This window comes from Astatotilapia calliptera, chromosome 22, assembly GCF_964374335.1.
Source record: "Astatotilapia calliptera chromosome 22, fAstCal68.1, whole genome shotgun sequence".
Classification (NCBI taxonomy): domain Eukaryota; kingdom Metazoa; phylum Chordata; class Actinopteri; order Cichliformes; family Cichlidae; genus Astatotilapia; species Astatotilapia calliptera.
In genome coordinates this window covers 13,240,852-13,268,046 of record NC_137442.1, presented here as the reverse complement: position 1 = coordinate 13,268,046, position 27,195 = coordinate 13,240,852, and the positions used below count along the sequence as shown (strand labels likewise).

General features: G+C 40.3%; 2 protein-coding genes, 1 long non-coding RNA gene and 1 other non-coding gene across 9 annotated transcripts in view; 3 read left to right on the top strand and 1 right to left on the bottom strand.

The window, feature by feature from the left end:
- Positions 1-6,630, top strand: part of celf3a (cugbp, Elav-like family member 3a) — a 34,226-nt gene extending 27,596 nt beyond the window's left edge. For 4 of the 5 annotated variants that reach the window (XM_080295727.1, XM_080295725.1, XM_080295728.1 and 1 more), the window contains 6 exons: positions 313-462; positions 620-679; positions 1,187-1,291; positions 2,090-2,233; positions 2,333-2,465; positions 5,713-6,630. In XM_080295727.1, coding sequence (XP_080151853.1) covers positions 313-462; positions 620-679; positions 1,187-1,291; positions 2,090-2,233; positions 2,333-2,460 — 587 coding nt within the window. In that variant the 3' untranslated portion in view covers positions 2,461-2,465; positions 5,713-6,630. Of the gene's footprint in view, positions 1-312; positions 463-619; positions 680-1,186; positions 1,292-2,089; positions 2,234-2,332; positions 2,466-2,936; positions 3,087-5,712 lie in introns of all 5 variants that reach the window. The other variant, XR_013904401.1, reaches the window with a different exon arrangement.
- A 588-nt stretch (positions 6,631-7,218) lies between these two features.
- Positions 7,219-22,006, top strand: cers2a (ceramide synthase 2a). Of its 2 annotated transcripts, none has more exons than XM_080295729.1 (12): positions 7,219-7,264; positions 14,703-14,876; positions 15,031-15,148; positions 15,485-15,603; positions 16,889-16,946; positions 17,589-17,639; positions 17,728-17,820; positions 18,611-18,739; positions 19,348-19,454; positions 20,185-20,338; positions 20,474-20,606; positions 21,850-22,006. In XM_080295729.1, the coding sequence occupies exons 2-12, from the start codon at positions 14,704-14,706 to the stop codon at positions 21,879-21,881; spliced, it is 1,167 nt and encodes a 388-aa protein (XP_080151855.1). In that variant the 5' UTR covers positions 7,219-7,264; position 14,703; the 3' UTR covers positions 21,882-22,006. The 2 variants fall into 2 exon arrangements, with proteins under 2 accessions (XP_080151855.1, XP_026012067.1); XM_026156282.2 differs by lacking the exon at positions 7,219-7,264 and adding an exon at positions 8,325-8,797.
- A 1,982-nt stretch (positions 22,007-23,988) lies between these two features.
- LOC145423368 (uncharacterized) lies at positions 23,989-26,199 on the top strand. The gene is made up of 2 exons (XR_013904400.1): positions 23,989-24,102; positions 25,582-26,199. It is a non-coding gene; the product is annotated as an uncharacterized LOC145423368 (long non-coding RNA).
- Positions 26,200-26,849: 650 nt separating this feature from the next.
- On the bottom strand, positions 26,850-26,968 carry LOC113015451 (5S ribosomal RNA). Its single transcript, XR_003271121.1, has one exon. It is a non-coding gene; the product is annotated as a 5S ribosomal RNA (ribosomal RNA).
- Positions 26,969-27,195: the final 227 nt, after the last annotated feature.

The window sequence follows — 27,195 nt, the reverse complement described above, 5'->3', positions numbered from 1 at the left end:
ATAGAGATCTTTCATGCACAGTAACCGCAAATCCACTTTCAAATCTCATAAACTCATATTTTATTTAGAGTAGAACAAATGAAATGTATCAAATGTTTAAACTGTGCAAAAAGTGCAAATTCTAAGAAAAGAAAAGAAAAAGAAAAATGGTAAATGGCCTGTATTTATATAGCGCCTTACTAGTCCCTAAGGACCCCAAAGCGCTTTACATATCCAGTCATCCACACACTAGTGATGGCAAGCTACATTGTAGCCACAGCCACCCTGGGGCGCACTGACAGAGTATTGCTGTTACTTTGAAATCATCTGCAGGTACCAGCACTCCACCCTCCATCACAGCTACACCCGTTCCTGCTCTGCCTCCACCAATCGCAGTGAACAGCTACCCCTCTGTGCCAGCACCACCCAACGGCCAGCCAGCTACAGAAACCCTGTACACTAACGGGGTCCATGCCTATCAAGGTACAGGCATCGCATCCTACACAGATTATAGCTGTATCCTCAGATTCACAAACCTCTTGTGTAGCATTCATATAACATTAAATATATCAAATAACATTCATGACTTTTTTTTTTTACTATGCTGTAAGTTGTTAACCACATGTTGACTGTGTTACAGCTCAGAGTCCTGTGCTGGACCCCCTGCAGCAAGCTTATACAGGCATGCAGCACTATACAGGTGAGAATCAGGATTTACAGTGGCACGCATGTCCAATATAACTTAATAAATTCTTAATAAATAACCATGCATTTCTAGAAATGTATTTGTGGTAGAGAAGTCCTTGTTTTGTGTTAGAACAGGGACAATTACAAACTTTAAGTGACGTTGGACTCTATTTAGTAGATTTAGATTTAAGTAAGAACCTTTTCAGGTTACGAATGCAAATTGCAAACTTACAATCAAATGCAGCTGCAGTACCTTTTGGATGTCAGAACTGCTGCATGTGCAAAGAAGAAACTCTCATTCAAAGTCAACACATGCACATATATTACAAAGTGTAAATAACCTCCAGCAATATAAAGTGAGTCACACATCACAAACTTTATGCAAAACATAGCCCAGTTTTAGCAAACCTGTAGGTGGGGATGCAGCTCTGTCAGATGTTTTAAGTGAAAAATGATTAGTGTGCAGTGTTCTGCTTGCATCGCCACCGCTCTCGGCTCACCTGTTCCTCCTCTCCATCAGCCACCTACCCTGCTGCCTATGGCCTGGTGGGACAGCCGTTCCCTCACCAGCCCACGCTGGTGGCCCAGCAACCTCAGCAGCCGCAGCAGCTGCAGCAAAGAGAAGGTAAACTCAAAATGGGGTTTTACATGTTTGGCTAATTTACCACAAATCAAACAAGCTTTACATCACAGAAAACCACCAAAATGTTCTGCTGTTTAGGGAAATGTTGACCAAATGTTATCAGCCATTTAAACCGGCCACTTTGTTAGGTACACCTTGCTAATAATGGCTTGGACCATGTTTACCCTTCAAAGCTACCTTAATTCTTCATTTGATACAATCAGCAAGGTGCTAGAAAATATTCCTCAAATTTGTTTCATTATAGCATCACACAGTTGCAGATTTGTCAGCTCTACATTTATGATGAGTCTCTCATCCCAGACGCACTCTATTGAACTGGGATCTGGCAGGTCATTTGAGTGCACTGAACTCCACCCATTTTATAATTTGAGCTTTATAACTAGTGTGTGATCCTGCTGGATGCAACCATTAGAAGATGGGTACACTGGAAACCTACCAACTGAAAGTTAGAGCAGAAATCAAGACTCATCAGGCAACCTTTATGTGGTACGGTTCACACAGGCTCATTGGGGAAATTATTATATAAAATAATGATATATAATAAACTTTAAAAGCACATTGGTGTGTTGCAGCAAAAAATCAGATTTGTAAAGACCGCTCCTTAAATCTGTATGTTTTAATATGCACACAAAAAAGGATGAGATAAACATTGCAGACAAAGTCTGTGTAGCTGGAGGTAGTTTGGCACAGAATTATATGAAAACAGAGGAAAAAAACTGCCATTTTCACTGACCGCTTAACCTGTGTGCATCTCTATGGCTGCCCTGTCTTTGTGTACAGGTCCCGAGGGCTGTAACATCTTCATCTACCACCTGCCACAGGAGTTCACTGACTCTGAGATACTGCAGATGTTCTTGCCCTTTGGAAACGTCATCTCTGCAAAGGTCTTCGTCGACCGTGCCACCAATCAGAGTAAATGCTTTGGTGAGTCACTTTGACGGTCACAGGTGTCTCTTTCTTTCCTGCACAGAAAGAAATGCTGCTGTGATATAACACTGCCTTTTATTTCTTTTTTCTTCTTAGGGTTTGTGAGTTTTGACAACCCATCCAGCGCCCAGACTGCCATCCAGGCAATGAACGGCTTCCAGATTGGCATGAAGAGACTGAAAGTGCAGCTTAAGAGGCCCAAGGATGCCAACAGGCCTTACTGAAGGAGGTGAGTTTCTATATATCGACACATTTGAGGAGTTTTTTGGGGAGGAGGAAGCTCAAGGGAGGGATTGATAGACAGCTGGAACTGTGTGTGAAAGCTAAGGAGACAGAGTGGATGTAATTGGGGGGTAAATGGCTGTCTTTCATGTGGAACCAAAGAAGTCAATAACCCTACAGTAGATTAACTTTAATGAGGTGAAAGCACTAAGAATACCATCAGTCTTTAACAGGATCAGAAGATACCTTTTGTTGTGTAAAAGTGGCTTGTTCTGTTTTTTTTGCTCACTCTGTATTGAGAAGTAGATTTTATTTTATTTTATTTATTTAGTTGTTTTTTTTTAATGGGTTCAAATGTTGTCTAACCAGTGTTCTGTCACAGGGTTGAATGCCTACTGCTGTCCCTCATTAATTTTTTTCTTTTTACTTTCATTTTATTGTTTTTGTGCTGTGCCATATGTGCCATTTTTCCTGAGAGAAAGAGAGAAAAAACAAACAAACAAAAAAACGCCACACCACTCTCAAGACTGTCCCGTCCATACATATATGGTGAAGACGTGCGTCGCTATGGGTACAGTTGCCTAGCAACCTCTAAAACCTACTACCTCCCCTTCCTTCTCACTGCGTTGTAAGTTAATTGGCCTGTGTTGGTTGGTTGCTGTGGCGATATTGCCTGTGATGGTTGCCATTAGCAGTTTGGTTTTTTATTTCTTTTTTGGGGGGGGGTTTGGGCCGTTGCCTTGATTCACCATGCTCAACTGCATGGCGGGTTACTGTGGCGACCATGAACTGTGTTTGGTGTGCTGTGAGTTTCCTCTTTTATTATTTTATCCTGGTTTTAATCCTTGCAAACACTGATCAGTAATCGTCAATTACCTCAGCATCTGTAAGCAACTGATTATCATGACATGCTGTTTGCCTTTAAAGTCCTCTAAAAGCTTCAGTGCTAAGAGCTAAATTAGCTGGTTGACCATCAAATATGGATACACGAGACCTCTCCCGGACATCTCTTTGGTTTTGATTGGTTTCATTTTTGTCGTCTGTCATGATTATCATTCTTACATATCCCTTCTGTTTAATTGGATGGTGTGGTAGTTTTCGGTGAGTGCGAGGTTTTCGTTTTGTCGTGATTCAATTCCATGTGACTTTGTGCCTGAACTTTGTCCATGTTTATTTTATTTTTTTGTGAGGCTGAAAGAAAATATATACGTGCCCCTGTATATGGTTGACAGCAGAGTATTTATGTACGACTGACTGATCGTGTGTGAGATGAACACAGTGTTGTACGAGGTGCAATCATAAAGCTTATGAATCACAAACCATACCTAGATAAAATATGGCCAACCTGCTCTTCAAGGTCACTTCCTTGTGCACTTTTGCACATCTTTCATCTCCTGCTGTGCTAATTTAAAATTGCTCTCTGGAAGCATTTTTATTACCACTCTGTGTTGGCCTAATGTGTATTTTTAAGATGTGCTCCCTAAATCTGAGGAGCAGGGTGGCTAATGAATGCAAGGCCAAAACAATCTACCACACAATGACGGCCGCCCCTCTCCCCAAATTTAGGACATGGCCTTTAATGTTCTCCCACAGATGCCTCAGAATGTTACAGTTAAACTGTCCTGTCAGTTTCATCATTGGGTACAAATTAATTAGAAGCACACTCCCTTCTCCACACCTTACCTGATGCATCACTTTCAGGTTTGGAAAATGTGGAAACTGCAGTGGATCCTACGACTGTCTAATCATCAGTGATAATCGTCCACAGGATATTTGGTCAAACCTGACACTGAAAATGATTGAGCAACTCTAATGTCCATTGCGATCTAGAAAGGTCAGCAGAGCTAGAAGAGATCCAGAGTTGCTCACTCGGGTGACCCTGAAGAGGCCAAACCTAAATCTGAATTATTGAAGCCCTCGGTGGCAGCATCCTAAAACTTTGTGATCACATCTCGTGTTAGTGCGAGTGTTTTTGTGTTGAGTAAAATCTGAAAATTGTTGGTGTATGTGTGTGTGTGTCAAATGAGACACTAACTAGAAGGTTTTGGGTAAAGCTGTTTTGTTCCTGTGACACGTGCTGCTGGCTGAGGAACTACATTCCTCTGTAGGAATTCTGGGACTCCAAAAGCTAAGAAGAAATAACCATAAATAATCATAAGGTTGAGATAATACCCCCCCCCCCCCCCCCCCCCCAAAAAAAAAAAAAAAAAGTCCACCTCTTATCCAAACCAAAACAACAATCAGAGCATCTGCAGGTCATAAAGTCAAAAGTAAGAAAAAAATCATTTATCGTGCTGTAAAAAGTCTGAAACTGCTGAAAAATCCGAAAGTGAATTTTCAGGAGAGTTAAAAAAAATTTTACTTACAGAATTTTTCTAGTCCCCAGAAACAATCAGTAAATTTTAATAAAGTTTTATTCCACTCCATTTAAAAAAAAAAAAAAATCACTTTAAACAGCCATTGACACAGTTTCCCCTTCTTCCCCTCTAATCCTCTGCGCTGTCTTTGTGTTTTTAATAGCTACAATGTATCAAATGTAAAACACCCCACAGTATTTGTGCACAGTTTTATACATACTTCACTTAAATTCACTGACGTAGTTAATATCTTTGAAATTCTGCTGTATTTAATTAGAGCTAGGCTTCGCATAGCCTTTATGATTGAGAGCAGGAGACTCATATTCATTCATGTACTGCCGTACTGCACAATTTCTCTCAATTTTAGATAAACGAAGCATAAAGGAAAAGGTCTCAGAAGGTAATAAATAGATTCTCATACCTGCAGATGTTGTGTTTGCAGCAGTTTGCTTAGAAAATATGAATTTGTGATGCAAAAATGAGTTTTCCTGAGAAACTGCAGTTTAATTAAATACTTCTTTTTGTGAATGCCCCTCTGATGAAATATATATCTTATTTGTTTTATCTAAAATTTAAAGAGTTGATCCCCACCAGAATTCTTACTGTGCATGTTCTGAATTAAGTTGCCTGCAATAAAAGACGACAGACAATTTTCTAAGAGCGTGCATACACTTGCGGCAGTGTGACTGTCCCTATTCCAGCTGCATGGACACTAGTTGATTACTCAGACTCCCCCTGAGGCATCAGTGCAAGCAGTGTGTAATGCAGACACCACTTCCAAAGTCTTAAACTTCTGTGTTTGATTTCTGCGATTTGATCTAAAAATAATACTCATACTTTGGTTTGTTTTTTTCCTCTTTCCTTTTCTTCTTCCTCTGTTCCTTCTTCACCTCCCAGGAAAGTGTTCAATCAAGAAAAACCACTTGGGATGTCCCAGCCTTTTTTGGTTGTTTGACCAACCATATAGCACAGGAGCAACACTTCACATAAAGCAGTATCACGTGTATGCGCTTTACAAAAACAAACAGCAGCAGCAGCAGCAGCAGCAGTAATATCAGCAACAAACGCATCGACTGAATCAGCATCCGCAATATGAGAAGTGCTCCCGAGTTCCTATCATTCCACAGCTGGATTCATTTATATATGTACATATCTATTGTTGGCAACAAGATATACATGTTAAGAAAAAGCATATCACTGATGTTATTCTACTGAACAGGGTTCTACTGTATAGTGTGATTTGTGGTCTGCGGCGTTAACAGAAGGCCAGTCTACACAGTCGGAGGCAAAAGAAAATACTACTCTGTATGATTACCATTTGTAATATTGTTATGTAGAGTTAGTTTTATTATTTATATGTAAATTTAAAAACAATGGGGGTACTTAAGCTGGAAGAGAAATGGATTTCCTCTCACTGTAAATACTTTGGTTTAAAAAAAAAAAAAAAAAGGAGGACTCTAAAACTTCACCAGTTAACATTCTCTGCTGCCACAACTTTTAAAAATTAACAAAGCGGAAGGAAGGGCTGGGAATTTTTCTATCTTGATTTTTTACGTTTTAATTTATTTGGTAATCAATTTGACGGCGGGGGACATGTGACAATTTCTTTTTTAATTTAAGAAGAAGAAGAAGAAAGAAGAAAAAAAACAGGATTCCTGTGGTCTTCATGATGATGAACACTACTGCTATTATAGAGTTTTTAATTACATAAATGTACCTATGGAAGTGGAAAAAAACGTTTCTTTATTTATTCTCTACAATCGCTGTTTTAAAACATATGTCTTTAAAAGAAAATAAAGTACAATTTAGAAGAAATGTCACAGTGTGAGCTCTTTTTTTCCTTTTTTCCCCTGTGAGACTAATCAAATCAAGTTTGGGCGTATGATCGTGAATGGGTTATTCTGGGAGGTTTGCTGCTCTCTAAAGGCCTAAAGAAGAATTGAAAGTGAAAAATATCTGTAATCCTCCAGAGGTTTGGTGGCTCCACTGTGGACCTAACTGACTGAAAACTACTCAAAGGAAGTTTTCCATTCATTTAATTTCCTTGTAGGGCTGCTTGAATGGACCGTCACTGGTAAATGAAGCACATTTATGTACATGATTAACATAATGCCCAGATTTAATGCACATAATTTTGTCGGGCCACTTTTGGCAGCGTGATTTCTGATGACTGTGCATGCATAAATATTCAGCTCAGTTATGAAGACAAGGGAGGAGGCTGAGGTGTGTGTTTAACCACAGCTGGGGTATGCACCGAGTCTGTCTGGCACAGCCTTTTGGGTTTGGTCTGATCAGTCTAAACATGCCTTAGCCCTCTGGCATGCTTCGATTTATGAGGAGGTATTAATGCCACAAAGACGAGAAGTAGAAAAAAGCTGGAGAAAAATGTAACGTTGAGGGGGGAAATGGCTAATGTCTGCGTAGAAAGACGGCACATAAGTATGTAGAGGTAAGTGCACATTTGTTTGGGGTGTGTAGCTTTCCGGTTGTGAGTTCTGAGGACAGAAAACTCTTTATCTACTAGAGATCTTTACAGGAGCACTCAGCTGGTGCTATCGCCTGTCTGAACATGGCCTAAAGGCAGCAAATAATGAACTTGTCTGCTAAGAAGCTTGTGAAAAACACCTAATGTAAAAATTAATCTTACTTCCTTTTAAACATTATATTAATGTAGCGTACATAAAAAAATGATGTAACCAGGTATCACCAGCAGAGTGAGCTGAAGCACCACTGTTAATGGAAACTAGCCAGTTCAGAATCAGCAGTATTAGTTTTGTAGAGATTAAAAAAACAAAACAAATTTCTTTCATTTTTGCAGCTGCGACAAACTAAAATTAAACACTTCCACCTGAACTGAAGTCTGCTGCAGCACTGGTCACAACTAAAACACTGCTAAGCAGAGCGTGCTGTGTGTGAAACTGGGAAGCTATCGATTCGAGGGAATCCTCAGGTCACATTAAAGTGATACGTGTTATTATGATCTAATAATATAAAGTAATGGGTTGGAACCCCTTTTTGTCTTCAGCGCTTCTCTTCACAGCACAGATTCAACAAGGTGCTGGAAACATTTCTCAAAGATTTTAAGGACATCACACAGTTGCTGTAGATTTTTCAGTTGCACATCCGTGATGAGACTCATGGACACGGTGCTCCATTACACTGACCTATGGTGACTTTGGAGGACATTCGAGTACAGGCGTGCTCAAGAAACCAGTTTGAGATTATTTGAGCTTTGTGAGAGGGTGTGTTTAATTCTGGAGACAGCCATCAGAGGATGGGTACACTGTGCTCATAAAGGTATGGACATGGTTGACTGTGACATTGGCACCATGCTCAGTTGATACTAAGAGGCCCAAAGTGTGCCACGATAATATCTGCAAAATTACACCACCATCATCACTGATACGATCTGAATGTGGAAGCAGTCATTTAGACACAGGCTGAATGCCTGTGTCTAAATGACTCTACTACTAAAAAGAGGCGCGTTTCCGCCTCGTGTGGCACTAAACACTCCTCATAGATGTAGACTAGGCTAACGTCACTTTAAATCGCCTTCCCCCGTCTCATCCTCTTTTTACTTGATATCTACCATATCCAACCAATTACACAACCCGGCAGTTCAGCGGAAACAGCTTTAGACTACTTTGATGAAACGGGGAGGGGGAAAAACACAAAAGTTATTGACATCCTCTTTGGATCCAGCTAAAATCACGACCCCAGGAGAGAGTTTAGGAAGAAAAGTGCGACACGGGCTTTTGTTTTTTTCTTGACTGAGAATGTGGCGAACTTGTGGTTGGAGGAAAGAGTAGATTACAGCTCACTGAGCGGTCAAGTTGGAGCGACTTTAATGGCGAGAACTAGCTGAAATCTCGTCAGCTGCTACAGGAACAGAGGGCGAGCAGAAGCAGAAGCAGCAGCGGCAGCATCAGAGCCGCCGCCATACATTTTAGGACTACCTGCTTACTACAAACAGCGGAGAGAGGTGAGTACGGCACCGTTACACGATGCGGTTAAGACCGTACAAAGCTCCCTCAAAACTTTAATTCCTTTACACTTAATCTCGGACGCACACACTGTTTTTCATTTCTGCTATTTTTAGACAGAAACAGGAGAGTCGCCCTCCCTGGAGCATTTACGTGAAGTTTCAGCCGGGCGGGGGAAGATACCCATGAAACTTAGCTGACACACGCCGTCTCCGGTTCACCAGTTAGGGGGACGTTCAAGTAGCTCTCACACTTTAAGCTAGCAGGCCTTTACTTGTCCCGAATGTCGGTTGTGTTTGTTTTGTGGGAACACCGCGATTAAAAAAAGAAGGTCATGAAAGTGTGCAAACCGCAAACAGCCGCCGTTAGGAAGTTGTTTGCTAAAGATAAACGGCCATTTATATCTCTGAGCGTGCAATTTAAGTGTCCGCAAAAGAAAAGTTTTCTAACGTAAACACTCAGGGGAGGTTAGCCTGGTTTATCTTGCTCTTTTGTAGAACTCTCATCAGGCTGAGTATTATAAGTGGCACTCTCTGATAAGAGAGTTAAGAGTAGTTGTTCGGGAAACTTATTCAAGGCTCCATCTCAGTGAGTCAGACAGGCTGTTCCGCTATGTCCGGGAGACTCCCCGCTTGCACCACGCTTAATCTCATGCAGCCACTCCCTGCACACGCTTACGCAAACAGCGTAGATGGTGTCACACACTAACTGGAAAACTTTACAGAGGACGTATGAACCTCACTTTTTAGCTCCAACTTTCAATTCTTGTGTGCTACTAGGGTAGCTTTGCAGGCCTGATTCAAATTCAAAATAATCTTTATTCATCTTTTACTAGGCTTTGGTGCAGCCCTCTCTATTCATAATCTGAAACCAATTTGTAAAGCTAGCTTTCCTCTGATTGGCTTGTCTTTGGTAAACAAAGTTTGGGAAGCTGGTGGGTAGAGCCACTTCTGTAAAGTAAGGTGACACAGACTCTTTGACCTAACAGAATGTCAACCACAGATGCTATAAAAGATGGATGCAGCTTCCAGGTCAGAAAAATAAAAGCCGGTGCACAAGAGCCTTAGACCTGCATACTTTTAGTTGGCCACCAATGGATTATACATGTTGAGAGTATAAAAAAAGTCACTGTGAAAAATCCTTAGACCTTCATTCTACCAGAAGCTCACTGATAGCAACTGTGTAGGATGAAATGAATGATTCCCCAGTCACACAGGGGACTGGCAACAACCTGTCGTAAGTGGGTGGAAAATATTAATATGATCGAGCCAGTAGTCAAACAAGCCTATAGACTGGTCAGTGACCCACTGGCAGCCACCTGTTGCTAAGGAAAAAATATATATTCCCAACTTGTTGGCAAAAAACATCTTGTAATTGGATTCATTGGTTGATTGCTGTGATCGTTCTTTGAATGCAAGTGATGGACTTGTCTACAATTTCCAGCTATCCTCTGAGCAGTAGTGAAAAGGTGTGACACAAACTGGAGATGGAGACTCTTTTCCTTCAAAGTAAAAGCTACAAAGTAAAAGCTGCCAACATGTTGGCTTGGCTAGCGCCAAGGCACAACTTTTACTTTGAAGTCAGGGCTCCTTGATTTTCATTTGTGTTGCACTTTTCCAAGTTGTACTACTAGTAGTTGGTGAGGATTTGCAGACAAACATCAGAAATCACAGGCAACCTGGCAAATCTGCTAGCAACCAAAGCAATCACAAGGAGTTTTTAGTGCAGCACCTTCTTTGCAAACGATTTCAACCAGCAACAACCAGCAACCTTTGGGAACCACTTCAAGGCAGTGGCCAGTTTTGGGTAATAGAAATTTTTGCTTAGCAACAGGTGGTTGTGTCTAATATATTGGACAACGTTTGAGCAGTGATGCATGATATCATGCAAGAAACCTAGAAGTCTGCGGTAAAACACTTTAGCATATTAGGTCCACCTTAAAATGAGTTGGTTGTACAGGAATTGATTCAGCAAGATCTGTACAGTATTTATTTTAAGTGATTCTTAATTTAAGGTCAACCATTTCTTAACTCACAAAATAAAAATGATTAAAGTGGCACCAGTTACATTTACAGTTGTCTAACTCTTAAATTCAAAGTATTGAACAGTTGCAGTTATTAAGAGAGTAGGAAAATATATCCTTTATCTATCGTATATCATGTAAGTTCTACCGCAATAATGTGGTTACTTTATTTAAAATAAACCAACAAAAGAAAGATGAGTTATGATTCTTTATAGTACATGGACAAATTGCAGTCTGTGTGACTGGCCCTGATCTCATATCCAGTCTTATTATAAGCAGCTACTGTTGATTTTGTATGTGCTAAAAAGGAGGAAAAGCATTTTGAAAAGGTATGAAAGTGAAAGTTGTGATTATCCAGTGAATCCTTTAGCCTTAAGGAAAACTAATTGTCTTCTCTGTACCTCTGTCAATTTAGATTTCAAAGGAATATTTTTAAGTAGTTAAAAATGCAGAAAAACTGAGCAGAAGATATTGATCATTAACTGTAAGAGACCTAGACAGCTCTCACACAGAGATAGAAGAGATGAGATTTGTTATGAAGCAGTCAAAATCATGTGAGAACAAATGCATGCAGTTTGAAGCTTAAGTAGTACAAAAGCTGGTTAAGAAAATATGCGGCTTTATTTCAGCTTATCGCTGAGCGGCTGGTGTTCTTCCGCCAACTATTGATCTCCAGTCAGGAAGACTTGGAGGAAACGTTACACCATCAGAGCAGATACTGCTGCTGTAAAAAAGGCAGGTGCTGCTGTCACTTACCTATAAACTCTTAGGCCTCTGGAATTTTATTGCATGTTATCGCTGCATTTTTTCACTTGCTTTTAAATGTTGCTAGTTTAGTTTGGACCAACTACAGGTACAAATGTGTACCTCAAAGCCTGAGCGGGTCGGTTTCCAGTTCCCCGTGTTAGACAGAAAGTCCTTCTGCATGTTCACCCAAATTCCATAAATCACTCAGGACTGAATAAACCTGCACTCATTAACATATCTATAATGTTTTATAGAGAACCCATTCTCCTTTTGTAAAGTTCAAAAGACTTAACCTGATCTGCAGTCAGCTAAGCAACATTGTGGACACTTTCAGAAAAGGGTTTCTCACTGAGGCATGAGAGTTGACAAACAACAGGAAACAGGTTGACTCAAATCAACCTGAGTAACTCTAACAAACAAGATAGTTGATATTTGACTGCGGCTGTTTCCAGATGAGTCGCTGTATCTCTGAAACAGCCGTCCCACTGAAGCCAAATTAAGGCTGACCGAGCAGATTCGAAGCAGGTTAAAGTCCACACACACATAAAGCTGGATTTTCCTCTTCAATTTTTAGCAACAGAAAGTTGCTCACACTGTCACAAAACACTGTCTGCAGTAAAAAATGTGAAGCAGTAAAGCAATGTTCCGACTCAAATGGCCCGAATCCATAGGTGACTAAACCTCCTTTGAGGTTTTGCCTGTAACTACGCTGAGATCATGCAGTTTGTTTGACTGCAGATTATGTTGCTGTTTGCACACTCTAATAACAAAGCAGTCATACTGCTCTTTAGGTTTCTGACTCTGCTCCTTGTTTTTGGTCCAAAAATTAAAATCAAAAGTTCGAAATTTAAGACATCTCAATCCAGATTTCACTCGAAACCTGGTTCATGACAGCACTGGTTTCCCTGGTCACATCATTGTCTTTGTGTGTGTATGAATGCGAGAGTGAATGAATAGTGGCATTGTAAAGCGCTTTGGGTGCCTTGAAAAGCGCTATATAAATCCAATCCATTATTATTATTATTTGGAAGAAGATTAGAAGATTCTTTAATGCCTTTATGCAGTTACATAAAAAAATTCTGTACGGTAGTTCTTTGGCTAAAAACACAACAAAATACTGCTTCATAAACATCCTAACATGTTATGACCTACAAACGCCACCATTACTTTGTGCGTTAGGTGCATGCTGGGTCAGTGATGTAATCTGGTTGTGCTCCAAAGTGTGGTCCCCACAGGTTTCCTGTGGATAAGAAGAGGAGAAAAGACCAGGACAGTAGATGAAAACAACCTCCAAAAGATCAGTGCCTTTGGTACATTCAGCTGACTATAAATCGGAGTACAACATAACCAGTGGCTGGATGGCAAAGGAGCTGTAAAAAAATTAGTAAAATAAAAATACAAGGGGCAAGGAAAGTCTAGTGTGTGCGTGCGTGCGTGTGCGACTGCAAACTACTCCTAGGCCATCTGAATAAGCAAACTCAGGCTCTTACATATATATCATATATTGCAATGTCATCATGGTGCCTGTAATCACTTAGCAACAGGCTAAAATGACCCTTTTTAGCATTTATGTCCCTTTAGTGCAGAAGAAGAGCATTCTGCTGTTGTATTTTCAAAACGGCATAATCTAAATTAAAGTCACAAAAGTTTAATTATATATGGTTTATTAATATGTCATCACCTTGCCTGGCAATGATCTAACATCAAGCTAAAATGATCCATTTTTAGCATATAAGCAACATCTGCCATCCCCTCCCCCCTTTCTTTTTCTTTTACCATTGCTATCATTGTGATTGAGTATATCAGTTTTCCAACAGCACAAAGAGACAAAACAATACTGTAGCAAGGGCATGAACAAGTCTAAGGAATACGAAAGACGGGAAAGACTCCTTTCCTGTAACGTAGTAAACTTTGCACTACCTTTGCAGGACAGGTTGCTGTGAAATAGAACGAACAGTCATGACCCTGATCACAGGGGAATGTGAGAAACTGCAGCCATCCATAAGTGTTCAGTTTTGTCAGATTAATTACTCTGATGGATATAAACCCCTCATATGCTGCTATACTGTGAAAGGTAGATATGGAACATGTTTATGTGTGTGAACGTGAAACTCGAATTAGATTGTTTGTTTGTTTTTTTTAAAGTGAAGGAGCACATGATGAAAGTGCACTGAAAATCTTTAGTTGGGGATCCCTTTTAAAATAGGAGTGTTCAATGTGACCCTCCTATTATTATTATTATTATTATTATTATTATTATTATTATTATTATTAATTTGATGTCTCAGGCATTGAAAAGCAACATTTAGAATTCATGCAATGCATATCCTTTTATACATTTCCTCATCAGATTGTCTTAGAGGCTAACCCCATAGTTAGAAAGTTGTATAAAAAGAAGTTGCCCTGACTTCTGTAATTGCTTTGTTTAACATGTGTATGATGAAATCCACCGTAATCATTGTGTTAACTGAGCTTGTCAGAGCAGTTGTGTAGTTCTCTTTTCTCTAGAAGTTACAGTGGAAATGAATAAACACCACAAATGGTGAATATCATGTTGTCTCGCTTAAGAGATTATTAGTACACGCTGTTGTGCAATTTCCTGTCTGCCGTTCAGATAAACAGTATGTCATTAATCAGTGAGTACTTATTTAATTAAACACATAATGGCAGCTGAGCTTGGGCGCCGCAGCATTTTGCGTTAATCTGCGGATAAGACTTTGCTGTCAGACATCCAGCATGGCAACTGCTGGAGATGGTACCTGTTTTTCTTTTTGTTTTTTCATGCTGACCCAGACAGTTTATGTATTTGTTTTTTAAATATTGTTGTGTGTGCTGGAAAACACACACAACAATACTGCCTTCAGTACTCCCATTTATCTAGAGCAGGAAGTGTAAGAGATGGTGTGTGTTGGAGACGCTTGGTTAGATTAATAACTTCCAATCAATACTAATTACTCTCAGCTTTCAGTTTGCAGAGCTTCCTCTCAGGATACGGTCACGGCTGAGTTAGTTGCTGGGTTTATCTGATAGAAAATCTAGAAGGAGATCACCAAGCAGACAAAATATTCTTTTTAATACTTGTCTTAATTTCCTTCCATAACATGCAGACTCCTCTCTCTGTGTTTTGTCTATAGGATGCTGTCTCGGCTGAGTGAACTGATATGGGCGGACTGGATTTGGTTTCCCGAAGGCCACGGCTGGGCTGACTTGACGGATCACGATGGCAAAGTGTTCCCTAAACCTCAGGACCTCTGGGCTACTATACCCATCGCTTTCTGCTTCCTCATCATCAGGCAGATATTTGAGCAGTGAGTTTTCTCTAACACTTGTGTCCCACACTGTCATTTGCCTATTAATCTACACCTGTCTGCCTGGTTTGCATGTTTCTTTCTGACAAATATGAAATGATGTGTAAGCCTCATTTTCTACCCAAGTGTACCCCTTCTCCTCCTCTTCCCCTAGGACTGTCGCGATTCCTCTGGCCTCTCTTCTGGGAGTGAGTGACAAGCAGCGTGTTCGTGCTCCTCCAAATCCAGTCCTGGAGTCCTATTTCTGCAGCACATCAAAGCATCCCAAACAGGTACCTGTGTTTGCATACGTCACAGGTGTTTAATTCGTACTCTATGCAAGATTTTAGTGTTTAAGGTTTAAATAGAAGAGACCACGATAGATTTATCTAAATCTAATGTGGTTGGCCCAAGCAGTGTCATCGAGCCGGTACAGAAGTATCAGATGGCTGCTGAAATTGCTATAGACTCCCATGTTAAAATGCCCAAAGTCACCTATGAAATTAACATATTTAAAGACTTCTAGTTAAGGAAATGTATTATACACTTTATGAGACATTTGACTGACATCATTGCAACTAAAAATACAGCGCTGACTCTTCTCTTCTTTGTTCTGCTTGTCATGTCAGAGCTCCATTGAGAGTTTAAGCAAACAGACAGGGTGTTCAGTGCGACAGGTCCAGAGGTGGTTCAGGCGCCGGAGGAACCAGGACCGACCCAGCAAGCTCAAAAAATTTAGGGAAGCAAGGTAAAATAACAATTTCATATCCTTCTACCAAATCTGACACTTCAGCTTCAAAGTATCATGTTATAATAATAATTTGCTTTGGTGAGAATACAGGTCCCCATGACAGTAAAGCCACGTGAAGGAGGCTTTTAATAGCATTTATTTTAATGCATTTTTCTTTTTTATGCATCGTTAAAAGACCATAAAGCAGCTCTATCTGCTGTCACTATGGTTGATACTTCTATTTAACGTGGCAAAAGTTTCATATAATGACGTCAGCACATGTATATAATGACGTCAGAGAAAGGATATTCTTAGTATAGTCATCTGAGACACACGGCTGTGGCTGTGAGCAGTCCCACCCACGTGCTGTTCAAATCTTCTGTTTGTGAGAGCCAGCCAATCAGAAGAAAGCGGCCTTAAAGGACGAGGAACTTGTTTTACACAGAGGATTTTTCATTTTTTATTTTCATTTATTTGTTCATTTTCAGGCACAACAAATACCTATATTGAACATAAAATGCACAAAACAAAAAACAAAAATTGCCTGAAAAAGGATGAATGCTGGACTGCACAATAGCCTAGTAAAAGATAACTAAGCATTATTCTGAACTGTCAGTCGTGCAATGCTGGTATAGTAGAGTCTAAGAATAAAAACATGGAGCTGAAAGATGGCAAAATAGGCTGTGTTTAAAGCGCACATCTATCACAGTAGAGAGCTACAGCTTTCTCTGCATGCTGAAACATCCAACAGGTTGCACATCTAGAAATGGCCCAGTCAACTGTCTTAAAATGGACTTGTGTCAGACAGTAAGAGTGGCTCATTGGATGTAACCTTGCAAAGCTTTTTGTATGAGCTGTCATTACGACAACAATAAAAAATGTTTTGTTTATATTATCCATCACTTATCCATTGTGCACAGATGACTGTTTTATCATGAGTACCTTGGGTTTTAACCCAGACACACCCACAAAAAAGGGAGCAGGACATTTTTTAAATGCTGTTGCAAAACCGCCCATATTGCAGAGAGGATACTGACTGCAAGCAGAAAAATGATAGATGCCAGATTTAAAAAAACACTGAATGTAAACCAGGTGTTTCCAGGCAGTAGTGGAATGGGGTTTTCTAGTTTATATGTAAACTATATGTAAAAAATAAAATGGGATCACTTCAGAAGCAACATTAGCACAGTAGGAACATGTCTTGGTGTTTTTTGCATGTGTCATGCCAGTGTTACGATATTGTATGATGAAGTCACGCTTTACCAGAACTACATTTCTGAGATTGTTGTGCGCTCTCTTCCAGTTGGAGATTTACCTTTTACCTTCTTGCTTTCTTTGCTGGCCTGGCAGTCCTAATTGATGTGAGTATACTGTCAGAAATGTTTGCACAAAGCAAAGTTTCTCTGCAAACAACGACTATGCAAAGGTTAATAGAAGTAAATGCATTTCTGCAAGTTGAAGATTGTTTCCTACAGTGAGTCTCCTGAGATTCAGCCACAAAACTGACCAGCTAATTAAAGTTATTTGTGTTCAGCTGGAGCTGTTTTTTGTACAGAGACAGAAAAAAAAAAAGGAGAGTTAACATGTAAAGCGAGTAAAATCATAGAAGCTCATGGTAAGGTTTGAATTGTAACTTGATTCCAGCTGTCAGTCATCGTCGTCCTCTTCACTTTGGCTTTTACGGGCAAATAATAGGGGGATTCCAGAAACACTCTGGTGACTGTATTTGTGTGGGTAACGCAAGGTGAAACTTCACTTCAAGTTTGGATATGTAACATCTGCGTCATGACTAGAAACACCTTTGTGCTGAGTGAAAACATTTGTTCTGTTCTTTGGTGAAATAGAAAGTCTCTTTGCTACACAGAAAGACAGAAACTGAACTGTGTCTGCACGCTGTGGGATGCTGTGCTTGTATTGCTTGTCATTTGTGTATTAGAGTGCTTGAGCTGTTGTGTTGAACACTTAAACCATCACTAATACGCTGATTGTGTCTCTCCTCTCAGAAACCATGGTTCTACGATGTGAAGCTGATATGGGAGAACTTCCCAAAAATGGTATTTAAAACTGCTCTGTGGCCTTGCTTTCATTCAAATAATGACCTGAGCAATGGCTAAAATAACTCTTCTTCCTCTACTCTCCCAGCCGCTGCTGCCTTCACAGTACTGGTACTACATGATCGAACTAGGCTTCTACATCTCACTGATTTTCAGCGTAGCGTCAGATGTCAAGCGAAAAGTAAGCGATACTGTTTTGTCTTTAAGCTCTGTTAGATGTCTATCCTATAAAACCCCTCAGCAACCCTCCATCCAGAGAATTCCCCCAGTGAGTGCGTATGACACTGAGAATGTATTTTGAGGTTTGGATATTGATTTTCTCCTCAAGTCCTGACTTTATTGTATCGAGTGGTACTTTCTGCATTCAGAACGGCGTTATCGATGGTGAATGGTTCCACTTTATCGTCTCTTTGCTAAAGTCATAGTGAGTGAACAACAAACGGAGCTGCTCCTTTGGTTGGATGCTGTTGGCTTTTTAGCGTCTCTGAGTTAATGTGTGACCAGAGCTCTGTGGAAATCTCACTGTGGAGAGACTGATTTACCATTTTGTCCACAGGTTTGCATGTTGTTGTAAGCAAACTGTGAGGCCTCTGTGCCACGGCCTGTTTTGTAACGCTGGTTCACAAGTTCAAGGAACTAATCTTTTAAACCGAAATGTAGGATTTTTTTTTAGGCTTATCTGGGAAGCATCAGAGCTGCAATCAGCTTCCGATTTGAAGATTTGTTTTGTAACTTTCAGTTGAGTTTTTCTTTTCTTTCTTTTATTCTAACTCTTTTGAACGTGTATTTAGTTTCTTTTTATACCGCTGAAGTTCTACAATCCTCTGCGTGCAAGAAGTTAATGATTTGTAAAAGTTGCATCTACCAGACAAATGCGGTCGATTGGTGACTTATCTTTACAGCTTGATCAATAAGTAACTAAATCTGGTGGATTTCAGTTCTTGCATCATCCGTTTCTGTCTTTTCGCCAGGATTTCAAAGAACAGATAATTCACCATGTGGCCACCATCGCCCTCATCAGTTTTTCTTGGTTGGTCAACTACATCCGGGCAGGGACTTTGATCATGTTGGTTCACGATGCCGCTGACTATTTAATGGAGGTATGACGACAACCTGCTAACATGGCAGGAAATGGTACAAAATGAATGTATGTAATCACACAGCAGGTATCAAGCAGCCCTCTGCCTTGATACCTACAAACACTGCAGAGTACCTCCATGCTAATCTTAAGAGCATTGACTGCCTGCCCTCTAGAGGAAAATGCATGAAGAGCTAACTCTCATCTCTCTCTATCTACCCCTCTCTACCTCTATCGGTCCATTTTTCTTTCTGTCATCTCTCTGCATCTCTTTTCTTTCTTTACTTTTCTGTCTGTCCATCTTCTTTTTTTTTTCTATTGCCTCTTTCTTTCAGTTTACCTGTCTCATCACTCCATTTTCACTATCTGTGTCTCCATATTTCAGTTTCTTTCTTTCTGTTTCTATTTAGACAATGCAGTTTGACAGTTTGAATACAGAGAAACTGATGTGCTACACATCAGTTTCTCTGTATTAGTTTCTAGCTAATACTATTTTCCAACCCGTGTCCCTTTTTTGAGATTTTATATCCATAATGCAAAAACATTTATAGCAATGCACTACTATCATACAAAGCTATGAGAATGAATAATTGTGACTTTAAAATGAATGAATGCTTTCTCTCTTTAAAGTCTGCCAAGATGTTCAACTATGCAGGCTGGAGGAGGACCTGCAACTTCATCTTCACCATGTTTGCTGCAGTTTTCATTGTCACCCGCCTCATAATCCTCCCCTTCTGGTAAAAAATAAAAAGAGTATAAATACAAATAAATGTTTTCCGTTGTTAGAAATGGTAAAGGATACAGTTACAGGATACAGTGCATCATCTGTGTAATTCCTTTGTGCCTCAGAGGTTAACCAAAAACTTTTAAAGCCATTAGAGAAATGCGCTGTTGCACGGATACCAAGCATCTTCATTATCATGATGGGAATTTTCCAGTGTTTTCTTTTGGGCACTGTGGTAAATTACGTCACTGAGCACAAATGGCTTTTGAGAGATGGCCTAACAGGTTGTTCCGGTGTCCTTCATGTTCATGTTTTGCCTTTCCTCGCTGTGAAAGGACTCCACCCCACAAGTGGAGGTGTAAGGTGTCCATACCAATATTGTCCCTGGTTCTTAGCATGCGTCCTCTCTCTGTGTCACAATAGCTGCTGTGTACACGTTCGTAACAGGCAGATTCATTCACACAAATTCCCTCTGGGGTGGGAAGCAGGGGAAAAAAAGTACTGTGATGAATAAGCATTACTGGTGCTCTTTTTCAGTTAATGCAGCACTGTGCAGGTAAATGGGTAGTTTACTTTATTTAGTAGAATTTTCCTAAATTTGCTCGAAACTTCCTCTGACTTTATTCTGGAAATGCAACAACAGAGCCATTGTGGAGCCTCCTGGCTCCTCTCAATGGGCTGTTGAAGCTGGCTGTAGGTGGCTCTGACTGGACTCTCTGTTCTGCCTTTGTCCTCTCATTCAGGATCATACATACGACGTTTGTGTACCCGCTGACTCTCTACACCCCCTTCTTCGGCTTCTACTTCTTCAACGGGTTGATGTGTGTGCTGCAGGTCCTGCACATCTTCTGGGCGGTGCTCATCCTGCGCATGGTCGTCAAATTCCTGCCGGGCAATGTGAGAAACACCCGCTTTTGCATTTCTTGAATTTATTAAACCGGCCGTGTAACACAATCACCTCACACTACCAGTTGTAAAATTTTACCCCGTCTCATTTTTTGTTTTTTGTGGTTTTTGTTTTTGGCTCATCAGGACATCGTTGAGGACGAGAGGAGCGATAAGGAGGAAACTGAGTCAGACGATGAAGACGGCGATTGCGAGCGTAGGGAAAAGTCTAGAAACGGGCATGTGCAGAACGGCCACACTGTCCTCAACAACAACCACAGTAAGAGGGACTGATTGGACTGTGAGGTCTGCACGTCAAGTAATGACAGGCCCTGGTCTGAAAGCCAAAGAACGTGAGCGCGGCAGGTTGAAAGGGGGCAGCAGGCACCACACACACACACACACATCCACATCCATCCTCCTTTCTTAAACCCGGGTAGTCCAGTTGAAAGCTGACTGCGCATCTTTGATTTACACTAAATGAAATGTGGGGAAGACTGCCATAGACAACCATGATGGTGCTTCACACCAGAGCAGCTGAGTGGTTTCCTCTGTCTTCTCCCCTTTTCTGTTTTTGTTTTTTGTTTCTGTGTTTCTTTGTTCTTTTTTTTTTTTTGTGCTGTTTGCCAAGATTTTGCGCTGTTGACCAAGTTACACGTCCAAAACCCACCTGCTTGTAGCTTCATGTTTTAATACTGGAAGTGTTTTCAGGGGAGGCCGTAGTAGTTCCTCCTCGTGGTCAGTTAACACTCTCCTGACTATTACCAACTTTATTATTTTGTTCCTCTGTTTTTGCTCTAAATAACCAAACTGAAGTCAGTGACCTTGTGATGAGCACCATTCTGAATTGTGGAAGTGACTTTCTGTGGACCATGTCGGGCTCTAAGTCCATTTACTGAAGTCCTGAGTTTCAAACACCCCACTCTGATTCATGCAGATGATTTTTTTTTTTTTTTGTATTAGTGTGTCTTAAAATCTTTTCTTTTGAGAAGCCAAACGCACACAAGATCATTTTAAGTCTTAGTTTTGTTTTTGCCTAAAATTATTTTTGATTTGTACAGTTTTTATTTTTATTTGTTTCAGTCCAGTCCATGGTTTAAATTTGGGAGCAATTTGTTTGAGTGTAACCGAAAATTGTTTAGTGAATCTTCATCAGCTGAAAGTCGGTACCGTTTCCATTTAGTGTTGTTTTTCCCATCACAACATGCACTTTATGGGTTCTTCTGTAGATCGACATTGATTAATACTGGAGTAAATGGGCTCGATGGCGTTTTGATTCAAGCTGATTGTCCTTTTTGTTTGGAGTATGATTTAGATTTTTTTATATTTATTCTAAATATTTTTGTTTGTGTTGTAAAAAGAAGAAAAATAATGGAAATCTTCAGTAAAAGAAAAAGAATTACACCCCAGAGTATGGTTTACATTTTCTGTTTCATTGTAATGTGCAAAGGCCTTCATCATTTCAAGTAACTGTTTAAAGAAAAGAAGAAAGAAAAGTGATTTCTGTCCCTTTTTCATCACAGACGTCCCACGATCTCTGAAAGCCCGTCGATGACTCAGCTGCCTGTGGCTCCTTCTGAAAAGCTTTGCTTCTACTCAGTTGTTTTTATTCTGCATTATGTGCTGCTGAGATGTAAAATTCATAATGACCAGAATGATAAAGATAAACATGGATAACAATTCTGTGGGGGTTTTTTTCCTTTTCATTTCAAACTAAACTTAAGAGTTTTGGCATTTTTAACACTGAGGTAATAATGGAGTAGAACCTGAGGTTAAAGTAAATGATAATGGAGACGATTAACCGTTGAATGGTTTTATGAATGAATGGTTTTTCTTTTACACAAAAAACTTAAGTGTAAGAAAACTGGAATAATTAGCCTCCAGCCACAGAAGCCCCCGAGGCAGATTAGACTGGTGGATTGGTGTGTGTGTGTGTGTGTGTGTGTGTGTGTGTGTGTGTGTGTGTATTTTGTTTTTCTATTTTTCCTGAGCAGTGCTTTTAGTTCCTACTTGGATACGTGACAATTAATTGACCAATTGACATAGTTTTTCTTATATATTTAGTTCTCCGGGGCCGTGGTGAACTCCTCTAATTCCTTATTTTGTTTACGTGTGTGTGTGTGTGTGTGTGTGTTTTTACAAATATGTTTGACTGAAAAAAACATATTTGGTAAATCAAAATTATTATTTATTTATTTTGTCATTACGTGAAACTGGCTAACTGACAGCTCCCAAAAATGTAACATTTATATATAAAAAAAGATCTAATTCAGAAAACCACATGATGTTACCATGTGTTGCCTAGCAACCAGAATGACCTTTTTTCTGTATTTATGCACTTATATCACTTTTTACATATATTAAATAAATACATAAAAAAATGTATAGTGCAGTTTTGTCAGAAGCCTGTTATTGACACAAATTATACGGCATGTACACATACTGGACATTTTTCAGCTTTTTGGGGTCTTTTAAAAAAGTTGAAGTAGCTGATAGTCCTAAAAGTTTTACTCAGACCTTTTTTTTTCTCTTTTCTCATTTTTGTTCTTTTCCATAAACTATTTGTACTACATGAAAACAAAGTCCCAATAACAGTCTGTCATTATTCCCATTCTCTCTCATCTGAATGTGCGGATCTGAGAATCCTTTCTTTGGAACACAAAATGATATGGTCATCATTAAGGAGCCCTGTGTAGGTGGAGTAAATGCAGTCTGGCATGAATACTGTACATCAGTCACTGGTTCTGCTGGTGTAGACCCGGAGGCACCGTGGAGCTATTACAATATCAGATGGCACAAAGTGCTGGTGACACACAGCCGCCTGGCACATTTCTCAAGATGATTTTTTTTTTTCCCCCAGTTGTCCTAAAAACAAACAAACAAAAGTGTCTAAAAGTTTAACATTTAAGATCCTAAGACGTAACCACTTCTGGATTCTTCCTCCGCCCATCTCTCTCTTCCCTACAGTATTTTGGCTTCAGTCTAAAAGGCCTCCTTACCTAATTGCATATTGAGTGGGATCACTTTACCGCCGTGCCCTACACTACAGCCTGGACACTGTTCATGTCACTGGCAGCATCACTGTAACAATCTCCATTTTAAAGTGGCAGGGTCAATTTCCAGCCTTCTCTCACATCCTGCTCTGCAATTTAATTGCTAATGCATCTCCTGTTTCTGCTCCTCTGGCTTTCATTTCCATGCTGCCAACCCCCCCCCCCCCCCCCCCCCCTCCTCCTCCTCTGGGTACAATCTTACTCTTCTTGCTTAAATCTCTTCCTTTTGCTCTACCATCAAGTTTCCCCCTCCTTCCCTTGCTACCTTTTCGGCTCTGTGTAAAGAATAAGCTCAGTGTCACCTGAGGTGCCGAAGTTTTGCTGGTGTGAAGGCTAATCGGTGACAGTGATGAAGATCCTCCTGACAGGACAACAAAAGCAGTGGGGTGTTTGAGTCACTTGTGAACTGTGTAGACCGTTATTCAATTCCTGCTTAAGTATTAATAAGGCTTTACATGCCCTGGGGAGGTCGTGAGATGCAAGTGCATGCTTGTGCATCTTGCATGTGTATGCATGTGTCTCTGAGTGCAAGAGCTAATTTGTGGGCTGCTCATTTTTCTTGACAATCACGAAAGAGGAGGCTGGTAAAGACTTTTGTAACTGAGGACCAGCTCATGTAATCGGAGTAATAAGGAGCCTCAGAGGAAAGCAGGATGCTATGAACACTTTTGAAAAGTTTTGTTGGAGAGGATCTGCAGCGAAAAGTCCTGCACGGGACGGATGGTGAGTTTGAATTATTTCAGTTTTTTTTGGGGGGGGGTTCTTGGATACATGTTTAACTTTACTCATCCTCAGTGTCCTCAGATAATGTATTGATTCAGTCACTCTTTGGGGAAAACTTTAAAGCAGTTTTTGCCTCATTAGGCACGATTTACAGATCTCACTCAACTTTGTTTTCAAAGTTCGCTGAAACGCATTTTCGCACAGTGAGTTTCACACAGTAACAAATGTTGCTCACACTTGTTGCTTAAGTCGCCGTTCAAACTGGTGGCAGGTCAGAGCGAGGTCGAGCTGAAGAAAAAAAGAAATGGATGCCTCAGAATAATTTACTTACAAAAAAGTGTCTCAATATTTTTCTCTTATGTTGATATATAGTAAGAGAGCTCTGCTGTACATATAAAACATTAACATTTATTGTGTTCTGCTTTTCTACTGTGAATGAGAAGTAGCACAGAGAGCGACTCAGTTTCTCTTTCCCGTATAAACCAGTGCTTTGGTACGTCTACACAATATAAAGGTTGGGGAGGGTCTGTTTGTGTTTTTATGTCATATTTTTGTCATTTTTAGCTCATCCAGGCAAACGCTGGTAGGATGTTTAGTGAAACTTGCACACAGTGAACACATAACAAGCAAAGTGTGCTCAAGGTTAAGGTCACATTCGTAGCTTTACAGCCAATAAACTGCATTATGATGGATCATGAGCTTGGTGACCTACTAAATCATCAATGTGGTGGTTGCAGAATTACAAGACGACCACGTGATGTTGAAAATGTGTCCTAAACACACACACACACACACACACACACACACACCTTTTTGTACTTTTTGTGTAATGAATGCTGCATACTGTTGTTATTATGACCTGTTGTGGGGATGACGCAGACAAAAGCAGTTTTTGTGTTGTGAGGTTTGTGAGGGTGAGTTTGTGAGGTTTTGCCAGAAGAGTCACGAGTTTAGCAACTGTAGTTTGGAAATTGTGTTTCCAGAAATGTGTCCAGACAGCTGTGGACGTTTTGATCATTTAGCGAGAGCTACTGTGCCTGTTCCTGCAGGAGAAATTAGAAAGTGGTGATTATTAAAGACAAAAAGAGTCTATCAGTCACTTCTTTGGCTTTTCAAATGTTGTAATTCTCTTAAATGAACAAGTTATGGGGAAGACTTGCTGGATAAACTGTAATTAACAACTGATTCGAAGTGATTCACTGCAGTTTTTATGGGCTCATTGATAAGATAACCCTGCAGGTGCAACATGTAAATCTATGGTGGAATATTTTGCATTCTAACGGTTTTTCCAGGTGTTTTTTTTCCCTCCCTTTGTTAGACACAGAAATGTGACAAACTGCTGCTGATCGGAATAAAAACCAGACATTTGCTTCTGCATTGAAAGTGTCGTCCTCCATGCAGCCAGGATAGACTTCATTGGTTATGTGCTGCCTCTGTATTCAGAAGCTGTTTGTCACCTTTTTTCTTTCATGCGCAAAGTCACCACCAACACCTTGAGCATGCACGCCGTCCCAAAGTGATGCTGCTGCGCTGAAAAAGGAGAAGAAACGGAAACTGTCTCCCTTCACCATTATCGCTGACCACATGGATAAGCCGTCTCACCCCGTGCCGCAGTTCGAGGTGGACGTGGACCTGGGCTTTGCTCTCTTCTTTCTCTTCCTGCTGTGTTTTTTCCTTCTGGTGACGGTGGTACGCTGCGCCCAGACCGTCGTGGACCCTTATGGCTCGATCTCCACCTCCACCTACCAGGAGGAGCAGATCACCTGAGATGGAGAGAGGGAGAAGGGGTGGGGTGAGAGTGCAATCTTACCACTGTGTGGGTGCATACTTTTAAGATCATGTGGTTTATAATGTATGTACAAAAAAGCTTCAGGACATTGAGCAAAAAGCAAGCCGTCTCATGGAAGACATGAGGCGTGCATTCGTGATGCTTTTCAGTGTTTCAGACTGAGGGCTCGAAGCACCGAGCTGTTAAAATCAGACTTTGTTCCAAGCATTAACACAAAGATCTGTCATGTTTAAGGCTTTTGGCCTTTGTTGGGTTGTTACTGAAAATGTTTCTCACAAGTATTTCTCATTAAATTAGCAACTAGCAAATTTCAGGTTTTCTTTTTCTGTACGTCAAACTGTTTAAATGTGATGCATCTTCTGTGTTCATACTCACAGTTAATCAACAATCAAAAGCAGCTCATGTTTCCCTACAGTCCTCCAACACCGCTGTAGGCAGGACTTACAGGTACTATGAAGGTTTTTACAGACTAGTCACAAGAGCAACAACCAACAGCAAAACCAGAGTGAGGGCAAAAGAAGGGAAACAGGTTTGTATTCAAATATGTTCAGTTTCTAACTTTCAGTTCCTCGAATTTCCAGAGTGGGGAAGCTGCTCATTTCAGTTTAGCTTTCATTGTTTTGAAAATATTTAGTTTCTGTCTGAGGCATAAACTAAACTAAAGAGGCAAGAGATTTAAAAAAGCCAGGCTACCATGATTCCCTCCATATTTGGGAAAAACTGAAATCTAGTTTTGTTTTTTTGTTTACTTTGGTCAACTAACATGTTTTTCTTCACCTAGTTCTGTCTTCTAGTTTAGCTTTTGTCATACAAAACTTTTTCTGTGTGGACCGTCTATGCTCCAAACCATTATTTAATTCAGCATGAGTGGTCTCAATGCGCTCTTTGTTACCCTGGCTGCTGCTTCAACACTGTCTACCCTGGAGCAGTAGCGCCCTCTGCTGGACAAAAGAGGAAAAGCTTACAGCACCTGGTATTCCCAGGCGGTCTCCCATCCAAGTACTGACCAGGCCCGACCCTGCTTAGCTTCCGAGATCAGACGAGATCGGGCGTGTTCAGGGTGGTATGGCCGTAAGCGAGAACAGCCTTCATAAAAAGACTATTTATAGATTCGAAGTGTTATATATGTCCACTTGAGAATATGGTTGATTTTATTAACTAAAAGAACATACCACTATTTAGTCAGCGATGACTTGATTGTAGTTTTTTTTTCTCCCTATAGTGTTACAATGTCTAAAATATTGTTTGAAACTGCTTCTTAACATAAAATTATATAAATAATAAAAGGTATCATATTATTTAAG

Excerpts from the sequence above, each read along its gene's own strand:
- cers2a (XM_080295729.1), top strand. The coding sequence starts at position 14,704 with ATGCTGTCTCGGCTGAGTGAACTGATATGGGCGGACTGGATTTGGTTT. Across the intron at positions 14,877-15,030 it reads ATCAGGCAGATATTTGAGCA|GACTGTCGCGATTCCTCTGG; the intron begins GTGAGTTTTCTC and ends CTCTTCCCCTAG. Across the intron at positions 15,149-15,484 it reads CATCAAAGCATCCCAAACAG|AGCTCCATTGAGAGTTTAAG; the intron begins GTACCTGTGTTT and ends TTGTCATGTCAG.